At 35.0% G+C, this 14,864-nt stretch overlaps 1 protein-coding gene across 27 annotated transcripts in view; it reads right to left on the bottom strand.

Annotated features, from left to right (window-relative positions):
* C2CD5 (C2 calcium dependent domain containing 5) overlaps window positions 1-14,864 on the bottom strand; it is a 96,659-nt gene that overhangs the window by 24,957 nt on the left and 56,838 nt on the right. For all 27 annotated transcript variants that reach the window (XM_032159816.2, XM_058443493.1, XM_032159812.2 and 24 more), the window contains 4 exons: window positions 10,807-10,998; window positions 8,650-8,836; window positions 4,412-4,576; window positions 992-1,132 (listed from right to left, as the gene is read on the bottom strand). In XM_032159816.2, the coding sequence (XP_032015707.1) occupies window positions 992-1,132; window positions 4,412-4,576; window positions 8,650-8,836; window positions 10,807-10,998 (685 nt within the window). The remainder of the gene's footprint in view (window positions 1-991; window positions 1,133-4,411; window positions 4,577-8,649; window positions 8,837-10,806; window positions 10,999-14,864) is intronic.

The raw sequence follows: 14,864 nt of genomic DNA on the forward strand, positions 1-14,864 counted from the left end.
GCATTTCTTACAAGCTCCCAGGTACAGCTGACGCCACAAGTAGTCACATCACACTTTCAGTAGTAGCATTGCTGTAAATAGTACCCTGGAACTTTTAACCTCCTTGACCTGACATATTTTCCATTCTCAGACTTTAGAGAAATGTGGGGAAAAAGTGGGGGACAAATAACCATGTAAGTTGAGTTTTCTACAAATTGACACTCTCACCTAGGTTAGGCCTGTGCATCTCTCATAGATCCTTGTTACAGCCACTGGCACTGTTCCTGACTCTTTAAACCTCCAATCCCATCCCAACACAGTTCTACCACCAGCTTCCTGCTACACCAAGATCAAAGCATCTGATTTTTTTCTCTCTCAACTTACATCTTACCCATTTATTTTCCTTTCCTTCAATATGAAAAAGAAAAATCTATCTCTTTGGGAGCTAACCATTCTACAGGGGAGTGCAGAGGAAGCAGATCTGTGAGGAAGGAGTCTCCATAAACTTTTCATGTGACATTTACTCTCTGGGAAAGTTACTAAAGTGTTCTTAGTATCTTTTTATAAAGATGGACCAATTATACCTTTTGAGTTCTGTAAGAAAATACTACACTCAGAATTCACAGTGATTATATTAAAAAATGTTATAACTACAGTAATATACAAAAAAGGCAATAATTATAGTAAGTTAAAGAATGGCACTTTAATTTCTTATTTAAATTCATTCAAGTTTACAAAAATAACTTCAAATGTTTAATACTATTTTATCATTATTTCAACCCATACCTGAACTTTTTCAGAACCATCTGCATTATTGTATCAGTCACCTGGTACTGAACAAACATATGTTACCAAGTTCTGTTATTTTCAAGTTTGTTGTAATTTATATAATAATTTTTTTAATATTTATAACAGTTGTAATGATATAAAAGTATCATATTAATTTAATATCTGAAAAAATGTGTATCTTAGCTTCCAAAACCTTTAAGAAATTAGTCCAATGCCACATTACCTCCAAAACAAAAGCATCTTTTTTCCCATGTGAAAGGTCTAATTCTGTAACTTCATCCGAGCTTTCTGATTGAGATCTTAGAAGTCTTGAGCGTTGCCTAGGTTCTGGGATGGGTGATCCTATAATCTCTTCAGATATCTCCTAAAAGAAATATAATTGTTTTATATCATATGAGATTATCTTTTCCAGTTTAAATTTTACATCTTTATATTAGTAGACACCTACCTGTGGAGAAAAAGCCTGTAAAATATACTCAGTGAAGTCTGTACTTAAGTATAACCTTTAAAACTAAACTTTTATAGCAGATACGGCAGCCTTAATGATACACGAATCAGAAAAATATACACAACTGTCACAGACATAACAAGATAAAACTGACATCTAGTGTACACACAGGACACTACAATGTGTATGGAACTGGCAGTCCTTACAGCTCTGAAATCCAGTACTGCTGTGTATGCATATTTTCTATTCATTATGAAAGTCCTAATAGGCCTTAAAAATTTAAAGACTTATGTTCCTAGAAAGAATTCTAATCTTTTATATCTTTTCTTATCCACTGGTAATTTTTCAAAGCTCCACATAGCAAAACGTGAAATATGATCAATGTATGAGTGTGAATACATATATACATATACTATGCACGTATTTGCCATTCAATTTATTAAGCTAAATAAACATTGGTACTTACAATAATGATCTGTTTAAGGTCAGTGTATGGTGCAATACTGTATGGCTTAGTGAGCTTTTTGCTGTTACACAGCCAAAGATCACTAGGGGTTCTAAGTGTCTGTTGGCCACAAGGAATGCTGGAAGAATGTGAATATGTGAACACAAAAGCAAAAGCCATAGCCTATTGCTGATGCAACAGAATTGTCTTTTTAATAAACAAGGAAATTGTACATAAAATTTTTCAAAATATATAGTTTTAAATGTTCACTGGTAGTATACACCTTAGATAAAAGACTACCACTGCACAATTTCATAATGTAATGATCTACGGAGCACTTTCACATCCATTTATCTTATTTGTTAATCTGCCCTCTATAAAGTTAACATTATAATAACTACAAAATGGAAAAGAGCTGTAATTCAGAAGTAAATTAAGAGTCTGCCTAAATTTGGAAAACTAGCAAGTGTAGAGCCAGTCTAGGACATTCTTTTGACACACAGTGCATGCAACGTTATTCCCACTAGATACCACACTACTTTTTATAATTTTACAATAGTTTTAAATTCTGTTACACCTTTGTTCACAATGCCACAGACTTAACAAATGTAACTGTCTGGTATTTATTACGTTCTAAATTCATACTGAAATTTCATCACTGTTATTTTAAGAGATATGCATCTTATTTTGATACATTTGATTATCTCCATAAAGCTTAAGTGGTACTACACCTTTGTATTAGAAACATTTTTTAATGTATCGAGAAAAAATTCAAACAGCAGCATTTATTTCAGTGACGGCTACCATCCTAAGAGAAGGAACACTCTGATCTACATATTCAGGGTGGACATAACACAACACTATAATGTGTATAGTGGCCTGGTAATCAATCTTGTACACTGACTCTGTCAAACAAATGCTGAGAGATTATGCTAAAAGACTATAATGTAGTCAGTATCTACAATAAGGAAAGACATATTAGAAGATTCATAAACTGATAAGTACTGTTGTGAAAATACAGTCAGCCTCAACACATGAAATTCATATATGCTCAAATTTTTTAAATCATAATAGATTTACTCCCTCCTTCCAAATGTAAACTGTATGACACATAGTAGTAGCTCAATAAGTACTGAATGAAGTAGCTTAATTCACAGTCTTATTTAAATACATCCCTGTCTCCAAAGGGCTTACATTATAGTAAAGGAAGGCAGATATATAAAAACTAAGTATAATAATATGTAACAGTTTCTACACAAGTACATACAGGTACAACAAGTACACAATGGAGGAAGAGTCCATTCTTCCTGTGGGAGGTCAGGATGGATTTACAGAGGTGAGAAACACTATTAAGTAAGTAAAAAAGTTCAGTTCATATCATTAGAAATAATAAATGAAGAATATATGAAACCATAACACAAAGCTTTACAAATCATTTTTCCCAAGTGGCATACTATAAACAGATGTTCAAATATCAAAATATAACTATCAAATAAAAATAATGTACTATAAAAATAAGCAGTCAGTAAAGTGGTACACAGAGAACTTTTACAAAGTCTATTTTTCAAATATGAATATGTTAACACATCAACATTTGTATTCATTTTAAAGAAGCCCTAAGTCAGTATTGTTCAATAGAAATATAAAGCAAGCCACATACATAATAAAATAAAAAGAAACAGATAAAATCCATTTTAATAAAACATTTTATTTCATTCAGTATATCCAAAATATTAAATTTTTGACACATAATCAATACAAAAATATTCATATTTTACACTATTTTTTCACACTAAATCTTTAAAATCCAGTGTATATTTTATACTTACTACACATTTCAATTCAGACTAGTCACAGGTGCTCAAAAGTCACATGTGGCCAGTGGCTACCACAGTGAATAATGAACAGTGCAGCTCTAGGTCATATCCTTAAAATTCCTCCCAATCTAACAACTATGCTAGAGTAATATGATGAAAGCTATACATGTGATGCAACAATCCAGACACACTGTTCCAGAAGACCAGCCAAAATTAGATAAGATGTTTAAAATAATAAAAACAACAATAATGTTATACTTTCCTTTTGTGAAAGCATTTCATTATCAGAGACTCATAAAAAATAGTTTCATTCTAACTCCAACCCACTTTTCTTTCAATTCAGACTATTGCCATAAGTCACCCACAGAGGAGGAAGCATTGTGATACTTACTGCAAAGTTGGTGAAAAGACTGATTAAAGGAATGACTAGGAGCAAATTTGTAAAAAAAAAGAAACTAACTGAAAAACTGTATTCTTTCACATTTTTACCACCGATAAGAATCTCTTTTTACTAAAAAAGAACATTTTAAACCATTTATTTCATCATTCAACAAACACTAAGAGACTACTACCAATAGGAACTTTTCTAGGCAATAGAAATAAATCCCTCATGGAGCTTCATTCTACCAGTACTAACAGGCAATAGACCAACAAAACACACACACTCACAAAGATAAGAACTACAGAAAACAATAAAAGAGGGAAAGGTAATAGGAAGTGGCAAAAATGAAGTCATAATTTTTAAATAGGATGGTTAGAGTAGGCTTACCCGAAAAGGAGACAGTTGAGCAAAGACATAAAGGGAGGTGAAAGAATGAGTAATAAGGAGAGCTAAACAGTGAAAAAAAAATCCTGTGTCCTCAATAAGATAACCTAAAAATATACTAATAAACAATAACTGATACATTCACAATGTAGGTTTGTTTTACTTACTGGAGGATTGATTTCATATAATTCTTTGTTTTTAGCAATTGTGTCATTTATCTTCTTCTGCATATGAGAGATGTGTTGTTCATATGAGCCATCATTAGGAGTCTTCCCAGCAATCTGAATACCACCAGGAGTTGGTAAAGCTGCTAAATATACACCTGTGGCAGACTTATAAAAAATAATGGGGAAATAATCAGAAAAAAATATCTAGAGAATAACAGTCCTTAAGTTTTCATATTTAAGAATGTGGTCAACAGCTGAGTGCAGTGGCTCACACCTGTAATCCCAGTACTTTGGGAGGCCGAGGCGGGCAGATCACTTGAGGTCAGGAGTTTGAGACCAGCCTGGCCAACAAGGTGAAACCCTGTCTCTACTAAAAATACAAAAATTAGTCAGGTGTAGTGGTGTGTGCCCGTAATCCCTGCTACTCAGGAGGGTGAGGCAGGACAATCACTTGAACCCGGGAGGCGGAGGTTGCAGGGAGTCAGGATCATGCCTCTGCACTCCAGCCTGGGCAACAGAGCAAGACTCTGTCTCACAAAAAGAAAAAAGGGGAAAAAAAAAACCAAGAATGTGGTCTTTGCTCATTAGGAAGAATATAATCAGCATCAGGGTATACATAGGACATCTCTGGAAAGACACACAAAAACAACTGGTAACAAGCATTGGTTTCTTTTGGGGAGGACCCTGGGTAGGTGGGAGACAGTTCTGAAATGGGGATTTACTTTTCACTGCATATCCAATTATATTTTTTATGTTTCTACCTCACAATTTTTTTTTTTTTTTGAGACAAAGTCCCACTCTTTCGCCCAGGCTGGAGTGTAGTGGCGCGATCTTGGCTCACTGCAACCTCCAACTCCTGGGTTCAAGTGATTCTTCTGCCTCAGCCTCCTGAGTAGCTAGGATTACAGATGCCCACCACCACACTCAGCTAATTTTTGTATTTTTAGTAGAGATGGGTTTTCACCATGTTGGCCAGGCTGGTATCCAACTCCTGACCTCAACTGATCCGCCTGCCTTGGCCTCCTAAAGTGCTGGGATTATGGGCGTGAGCCACTGGGCCTGGACCTACCTCATAATTTTTTTTAAAAAAAATTAGAATTAAAAATAGCAAAAAAAAAAAAATTAAAGGTTGCTAAAAAATAAATTTTTCATGAATGAGCAGACACTCTATCTTTAAAGGTGGCAAAAGTAAAGAGGAAACTTATGCAAGGCAAGAGACTGAAATTCAGAAAGGACAGGGAACTTACTCAAGCCAAGGCGGTAAATGTGGACAAACGATTTGAACTGAGTGTTTCTCACTCCAAAACCCAAACGCATTTCACTATATTGCCCTACCTTCCTAATTAGCAGAGAAAAATGTTTATTTGATACAGATTAATTTTAAATATCTAATTAAATTATTATTTAATATATGACTGAAACAGTACTACATTTCATTAGTACTGGAAAACTATTATGGGAAATATAAAACAAGGTAACATGTATATATATCCTTGTGTGCACTTATGTGTAAATATGCTAATATAAGCAAAACAAAAAAAATAGAAGTATAAACATCAGTGTTAACATCAAAGGGGTGGAATGGGAAAGAGAAAAGAATTCTTTTAACTCTAGATATGTGTTATTATTATTTTTAAATTAATCAACTGCCAATTTGGTGAACACCAATCCTAAAAAGGGATTGATGAAAAAGTCTGCATAGTAGATAAAATTGTTCCTCAAGAGTGCTTACTCTTGGTTTGTTCATTAGTGTCCATCACTGTATACATGACCCAATCTCTAATACTCAACCAGGGAACCCCCCTTCTCCATGCCATATGAAGCCTTAGTCCACCACCTCTAATGTGTTTTAGCTCCACTCATTAACGAAGCAACAGCCTTGAATGGCTGAGAACACAGACTCTGGCATCAGAGAGGCCTGATTTGAAATCCATTTCTAACACATGTAACCACATCACTTTACAGTCTCAATCTATCACAGCACAAATTTTCTCCTCCTGTAAAGTGAAGATAATATCACATTCCTTCTAGAATAGTACAGTGCCAGACACCTAGTCGGCACTCATCAGAGATCACCTAATAAAGAAGCTACTCTTGAGAACTTAGGATTTAAGTGCACAAACTATAACAAAGCACAAAGATGAAATGTCAAACAGTGGTAGTTAATAGCACTAGTGATCAAGAAGGAAAGAAAAGATTAGTATGAATCAGAAAAGCAGTATTTGAGGCAAGTCTTGAATTACATCAGTGTCATAAACTAGTTTCCTGGGGCTCAACCATCAAAAATGTTCGTTATAGCTAGCAAAATGTTTTTTAAACCCCTCAATTTGAATCCAGCTCTTAATTGACATGCATAGGCACCCACCAATCATTACAGTCTTGCATCAAGCACGAATTATACATTTATGTAATGTCCTCACTAAGCATACAAATTTTTAGACCACTGAATTAAAATAACCACTTTTCCCCAAGTTACTCTAAGTATAAAATAAATTTTTTTTTTTTTTTTTAAGACAGGGTCTCTCGCTCTGTCAGCCAGGCTGGAGTGCAGTGGCACGATCACGGCTCACTGCAGCCTCAAGCTCCCAAGCTCAGCTGATTCTCCCACCTCAGCCTCCCAAGTTGCTGAGACTACAGGCACAAGCTGCCACGCCTGGGTAATTTTTGTATTTTTAGTAGAGATTGGGTTTCACCTTGTTGCCCAGACTGGTCTCAGACTCCTGCGCTTGAGCCATCTGCCCACCTCGGCCTCTCAAAGTGCTGGGATTACAGGCATGAGTCACCATGCCCAGCCTAAGTATCAAATATTTTAATATGAACCAAGTTACCTAATTGTTACAAATTTCTGTTGTTAGAAAACTGTAATACCTAATTAGTTTATCATCATCATACAATTATCCTCTACATACAAAACTTTACATATTTGCTCTTACAGAAGGATGAAACAGGAAACAAATGTGCATTTGACCTACAAATGTATAGAGACAAAAAAGTCAAATTCTATAAATTTCTTAAAATTAAATGTCTATGTATTCTCAGAAAGATGGCAAGAGAATTCAAATTTGAAAACTGCCAATAACATTGACAAAATGCTGGTTAGCAAAGTACCTAGAAAATGAGAGAATTTCCATAAACGTGGTTCATCAGATTCCGTATGATCAATACAGTTTTTGCAGGCATCTGGTTCTCTGAGTCCTACACTACTTATAGAAGCAGCACTGGCTTTCCTCATTAACATCTTTCCAGTCAGAATTTATTTGCCAACAAGCCAAAACGAACATTAAGCTGAGACACAGGTTTTTCTTGTCTCATATTTCATCAGCACTTAAGAAACACACATTTTTTTTTTTTTTTTTTTTTTGAGACAGAGTCTCACTCTGTGGCCTCGGTTGGAATGCAACGACGTGATCAGGGTTCACTGCAGCCTCAACCTCCCGGACTCAATTAATCCTCCCACTTAAGCTTCCTGCCAGCACACCTGGTTAATTTTTAGTTTTTTTTCTTTTTATACAGACAGTGGTCTCACCCAGGCTGGTCTAACTTCTGGGATCAAGTGATCCTCCCACCTCAGCCGCCCAAAGTGTTGGAATTATGGGTGTGAGCCAACGCACCTGGCCAGAAACACCTGTATTTTATTACACATTCTACCACTGGCCACAGGTGCACATTTATGATAAAGTTTAATTGTCTGTCCAATAGGGTCTCACATTTTGCTTTATCTTCTCCATCAAAACTAAAGATTAACCCACATCCTGGGGTAATTTTGCTCCACCCACCAAGGGACATTTGGCAATTTCTGAAGACATTCTTGTTTGTCACAACTAGGGGGATGCCACTAGCTTATAGTTGGGAATTGCCATGGATGCTGCTAAGCGTCCTACAATGCACAATTCAGTTCCCTGCAACAGAGGTATCCTGCCCTAGTAGTGAGATGGAGGAACCCTGTTTTAGCAATATGTAAACAATAATAAAGTCCAGAAAAACTGTGGCCAACTTATTAAGCAAGCAACAAATGATAATTTTTAGAAATAGAACTATTAAAGTTACGATCACAGTCCCTTTAAAATATGTGAAAACCTATCACCAGATTTTTCACTTCTTAAAACGTCCTCATCCCATAAAGGTCTTAATGTCAAAGTCTTTAGATAAGCCTTTGAAAAGGCTCTTTGAATCACATAAAATAGAATCTACTATAATTAAGGAAATCATAAAACAAAACCAAAAACATTTAGACTTACCGCTAAGCCCATCAACATATTTTCACCCACTGTGATCTGAATTCTTAGTCCAAACAAAGCATTCATTCCTTTGAGTTTTAGTTTATTCATTAGCTGAGTATGCACCTCATATTCCATAAATGGCAAGAGATTACTGATAGCTGTAGCATTTGCTTCTGCCTGTGCTTTCTTTTTTAAGCGACATAACCTGTAAAGGAAAATAAGTCAGTGAACAGTATTCTTGGTACCACTTTTAAAAATGTCCAATTTTTAAAACTTGCTAAAAGTGTGCTGAATAAAACATTTACTTGTTTCTAATGGACTTACTGAGTTATATCAACAATCTTTTCTGCTTTTTGTCATTGTATAAACTTGCACTAAAAATCCTATTTCATAACGGGTAGAAAAAAATAGAAAGAATGAATACGACCTAGTATTTGATAGCACGACAGGGTGCCTACAGCCAATAATAATTTAACTGCACAAGTTAAAATAACTAAAAGAGTGTAACAGGACTATTTCTAACACAAAGGATAAATGCTTGAGGGGATGGATGCCCCGTCTTCCATGATGTGATTATTATGCATTGCATGCCTGTATCAAAGTATCTCATGTACCCTATAAATATATACACCTGTTTACCCACAAAAATTAAATATTTTAAAGAATCATATTTCAATAAACAAAAATAAAAAATCTCAAAATCTCTAAAAATGAAATAATGACCAAAATCACTAGAGAATATCATTTAAAATCTTAGGTTTTATAACTGCATGTGTTCAATATAAATGGAAGGCAGAAGAAAATGTTACTCATTAAAAAAATACAAAAGTCACTTGAGCATCTACTTCGTGCCACATAGGCTACATTCAAAGGGACAGTAATTAGACTAATAGATTATTTCTCAACAGTAGCAATGAAAGCCAGAAGACAGTGGTGAAAGAGTAGTTCAATGTGCTGTAAAGAAACAGCTGCCAGCCCAAAATATTTTTTAAAGATAAAAGTAAAATAAACACATTTTTCAGACAGACAAAAAAAAAAATAGTTCACCACCAGCAGATCCATCAAAAGAAACACTAAAGCGTACACTTAAGGCAAAAGGAAAACAATCCCAAATGGAAGGTCTAAGATTCAAGAGGGAAAAAATAAATGGATTAGAAATATATTTTAGAAGAAAAATCAATGGTCTTTGTAATAAATTTGATGTGTGGAGGTTGGTAAGAGGATAGTGCCAAAGAATACCAAATTTGGCATGAAGAACTGGATAAAGGTACTATTCATTAAAACAGAAAAGGCTAATAAGAAAAGTGAAGAAAATCAGCAGTTCAATGTGGAACGAGTATGAGATGCCTATGGCTTATCAAAATGGGGTATGAAGTAGACAGGTATGAGTCTAAAGCTCAAAAGAAAGTTCTGGACTAGAGTTATAAATTTGGGAGTCACAGACACATAGATAGCATATAAATCTATGTAAGTTGATGAGTTCAACTAGGGAGAGAGCTTTAGGCAGAGGGTCCAAACCCATGGCTCTCAAGGATCAAGAAATGAGAAGTCATCAAGGAGGCTGAAAATTACACACAAAGGTAGGAAAACATAGAAGGTGTAGCATCATGAAGTCAAAGGAATTTCAATGTGAAAATAATTAATGGTGTCACTATTGCTGAGATGTCAGAACTAAGATGAGGAAAGAAGTACCTGATGGATTTGGTAACCTGGCAGGTGTTGTCATGAGTTCCCCAATTAGGATTTCCTACTCCAGTGCATTTTAAAAGGAACTCTTACCAGCTAATTAAAGCAGTAAAAGAAACACTTCATGGCACTATTCTTTAAAAGAAAAAAAGAGAGTCAACTTCTAAAACGTGTTACATATTGAATGTCATTGAAGCAATCTATACTTAGTCACATCCCTAGCCTTTGGCAGGTTAGTAATTCCCAAAATGACAAATATTTGTATAGAATTTAAAGTTAAAAACTGCTTTTGTATACAAACTTATTTGAGTTTTACACAAAGGGTTTTTTTTTTTTTACATGCAATAAAATACAAAGTTCCAATAGAATTGTCCAGTTTGTGCAGGATCAAACAGGTAGGAAACAGTAAAGCTGACACTTGAAAATAGGTTTATGGCTCCCTGTCTCATACTTTTTCAGGGACACCAAATGCTGTTTTCACAAACATACCTTGCTTGAATAAGACAACCTTTTCCAATAACTGTTGCATCTGTTGGGAGGTCTATAGTTGTAAACAGAACATCAGGAACTTTTTGTTTCCTGCAGTTATAGCAATATGTGAGATGAGCCGGAAATGGCATATTCAGTTCATCATATGGTATATGGCAAAATCCACAACGTGTAGGCAAATTTTCTTCAAGCCTATATAAATAGATTAAGAAAAAAATAAGACATTCTTTAAAAATGTACAAATTTTTTCAAAAATAATTATGTAACTGATCTTACATACACAGTACTTGTATATGAACTATCCAACTTTTACCACTGTAGGCAACAAAAGTACCACTAAGACTGACAAGAATTAAAAACGACCATGAAATCAGAACCATACATTTTTCCTATGAGAGAAAAGACTTATCAATTGCAAAGTCATTTTCCACCAATTTATTTGTTTGATAACTTACCACCTGACAAACACCACTATCACCCCAAAGTTTTTTCTCTGGGATACAACATTTTAAAAAAATGGTTATAGGATAATGATGACATTTTCCCACTGGTTGACAAATATAACCACAAAAAAAATTCCCAAAGAAAAAAATATTTTGGTTACCAGAGGCTGGGAAGGGTAGTGGCAGGCTGGAGGGAAGGTGGGGATGGCTAATGGGTACAAAAAAAAATAGAAAGAATGAATAAGACTTAGCGTTTGATAGCACAACAGGGTGACTATAATTGATAATTTAACTGTACATTTTCATGTACCCTATAAATATATACAGCTACTAGGTACCCCCCAAAATTAAAAAAAAATCCAAGTGTAATAATTTTTTGATTTAATGTAAAAAAGTATTAAAAAAGAAAAATAGTAAGTCAAAAACAGGCATACTCTAAGACTTCTAATTTCTTATGACAGTTTTAACTTTTTTGAAAAACCAAAACATCTATTTCATAAAGTCATACTAAGCACTAAGTAGCAGGCCTCATGTTTGAATTTCAGTTTGTTTGAATCCAAAGCCAATGTGTTATAAGGGGGTACAAAAGGATGAAAACTGAAGCGATTTTTAACTAAACAGCTCACACAAATTTCAATATTAGTGGTATACATAAGGCATAAAAGTATTAAAATTTATGAAACCATTTGAAATATGAAATGTACACAGGGATTATCCCTGAATAGTGAGATCATAAAGAATCTTTTCTTCTACTCTCCTACATTCTCCAAATTTGTTTTCATTCATTTTAAAAGTTTAATGAAGAAAACAAGTACTTTGCAACTAAGCATCATATGAGTCAAATGCAGATAGTTATCAAAACATTTTTAAAACAACCAAAGTGATTACACTTAAGTCCTGTTAAGTCCTGGTTTTCCTAATACACATCTTATATTCAAATTTCTCTACGGGATGGGTTACTTAATAAAGTGAGAATTCCTGTACTTAGGATCCCTAGTTTTGACCTGCTACTTATCCTGTCTTTTTAAAACCAGGCTTGAATGGGAAAAAAAAAAACTGCAAAGCACACGATGAAGCTTTTGCTTAAGGGACAGCTCTACTTCGGCCAGTTCACTGTGGTCACTCATTCCCAGCTACTACACTGCTCTCGTATCGTTGGTTCCTGACTGACCTGCACTCTAGTTTGTTCAGAAAAGTCTAGAGGTGAAGCTTTAATCCTAGTCCACATAGTTTCCTTTCCCCGTATCAGTGCCAGAGCATTAGCAGAACCAGCATTTCTACATAAGGGAAAACTAATGAATTCATTTTAAACCAACTTCTTATAAGCCAAGACAAGGCATTAGCTATCAGTCATGACTTCAAATAAATACAACTGCTGAGGACTGGCACGTTGCATTTTTCCAACCACAGGTATAACCTGTGCATTTAGGTTATTTTATTTTTCTTTCAGGAAAATACTCAATATAATTAAACATCTGCTCTCTAACATCCTATACAAATGAATGGCTGATGATTTTAGAATCACTAACAGTTTGGTTTAAAGACAGAAGCTCATTTAATTTATTGTTTTTAATAGAATATTTCTTAAATGATATTTTAAGGAAATGCCAAGAATGTTGGTAGAACTAGAGTGTGTAGTGTAAGAAAAAGATGCAAAATTTAAGCCTTTCTTAAACTGCAGAATTATCTTGTGAATGGCAATTATTACTCAATATTGTGATATAGAGACAACAGAGCCCTCAGAAATAATGCCACACATCTACAACCATCTGATCTTTGACAAACCTGACAAAAACAAGAAAAGGGGAAAGGATTCCCTATTTAATAAATGGTGCTGGGAAAACTGGCTAGCCATATGTAGAAAGCTGAAACTGGATCCCTTCCTTACACCTTATACAAAAATTAATTCAAGATGGATTAAAGACTTCAATGTTAGACCTAAAACCATAAAAACCCTAGAAGAAAACCTAGGCAATACCATTCAGGACATAGACATGGACAAGGACTTCATGTCTAAAACACCAAAGGCAATGGCAACAAAAGCCAAAATTGACAAATGGGATCTAATGAAACTAAAGAGCTTCTGCACAGCAAAAGAAACCACCATCAGAGTGAACAGGCAACCTACAGAATGGGAGAAAATGTTTGCAATCTACTCATCTGACAAAGGACTAATATCCAGAATCTACAAAAAACTTAAACAAATTTACAAGAAAAAAACAACCCCATCAAAAAGTGGGCAAAGGATATGAACAGACATTTCTCAAAAGAAGACATTTATGCAGCCAAAAGACACATGAAGAAATGCTTATCATCACTGGCCATCAGAGAAATGCAAATCAAAACCACGATGAGACACCATCTCACACCAGTTAGAATGGTGATCATTAAAAAGTCAGGAAACAACAGGTGCTGGAGAGGATGTGGAGAAATAGGAACACTTTTACACTGTTGGTGGGACTGTAAACTAGTTCAACCATTGTGGAAGTCACTGTGGTGATTCCTCAGGGATCTAGAACTAGAAATACTATTTGACCCAGCCATCCCATTACTGGGTATATACTCAAAGGATTATAAATCATGCTGCTATAAAGACACATGCACACGTATGTTTATTGCGGCACTATTCACAACAGCAAAGACTTGGAACCAATCCAAATGTCCAACAGTGATAGACTGGATTAAGAAAATGTGGCACATATACACCATGGAATACTACGCAGCCGTAAAAAATGATGAGTTCATGTCCTTTGTAGGGACATGGATGAAACTGGAAACCATCATTCTCAGCAAACTATCTCAAGGACAGAAAACCAAACACCACATGTTCTCACTCATAGGTGGGAATTGAACAATGAGAACACATGGACACAGGAAGGGGAACATCACACACCGGGGCCTGTTATGGGGTAGGAGGAGAGGGGAGGGATAGCATTAGGAGATATACCTAATGTTAAATGATGAGTTAATGGGTGCAGCACATCAACATGGCACATGTATACATATGTAACAAAGCTGCACGTTGTGCACATGTACCCTAAAACTTAAAGTATAATTACAAAAAAAAAAGAAATAGCAAACAGATGAGGATAAGAATTTCTATAGGCAGCATAGTCAATTAGCATGAAAAATAACAGCTGACTTCAAGGCAAGACATAGGAAATCTTACAAAGCATATAAGAATTTGAAAAGGATGGCAATCTAGCATCATTTGATATAGGAACTCTCCAAATTTTTTCTAATAAGCAATAATAATTTTACAGCAGAAAGAAAAGACATTTTCCTTGTTTTTTCTTTTTTTTTTTTTTAACAGCTAGGGGTGGCACCTATTGCATTGAACTACTATATAAGGGAATGTACTGTATTCATCCAAGCCACAATACAGAAAAAAACCAAGCTACATGAAAAAGGTCATTTATTAAATTAGGCTTCCTATCAACTTAAGAATGAAATCTACAGACGTGTAAGAACTATATTGTATCACTGGTACAACTCACTGACAAAGAGAGCTTTCTCAATAGAATATTCTAATTATTTAGTGTGCTTCAAAATGCCCCACCTTCACTTTCCTATTTACAATGACCTTTAAGGCTCTGGAATTTATAATAGTCAATA

The sequence above is a fragment of the Hylobates moloch genome, unplaced genomic scaffold (genome assembly GCF_009828535.3).
Source record: "Hylobates moloch isolate HMO894 unplaced genomic scaffold, HMol_V3 SCAFFOLD_8, whole genome shotgun sequence".
NCBI classification, from domain to species: domain Eukaryota; kingdom Metazoa; phylum Chordata; class Mammalia; order Primates; family Hylobatidae; genus Hylobates; species Hylobates moloch.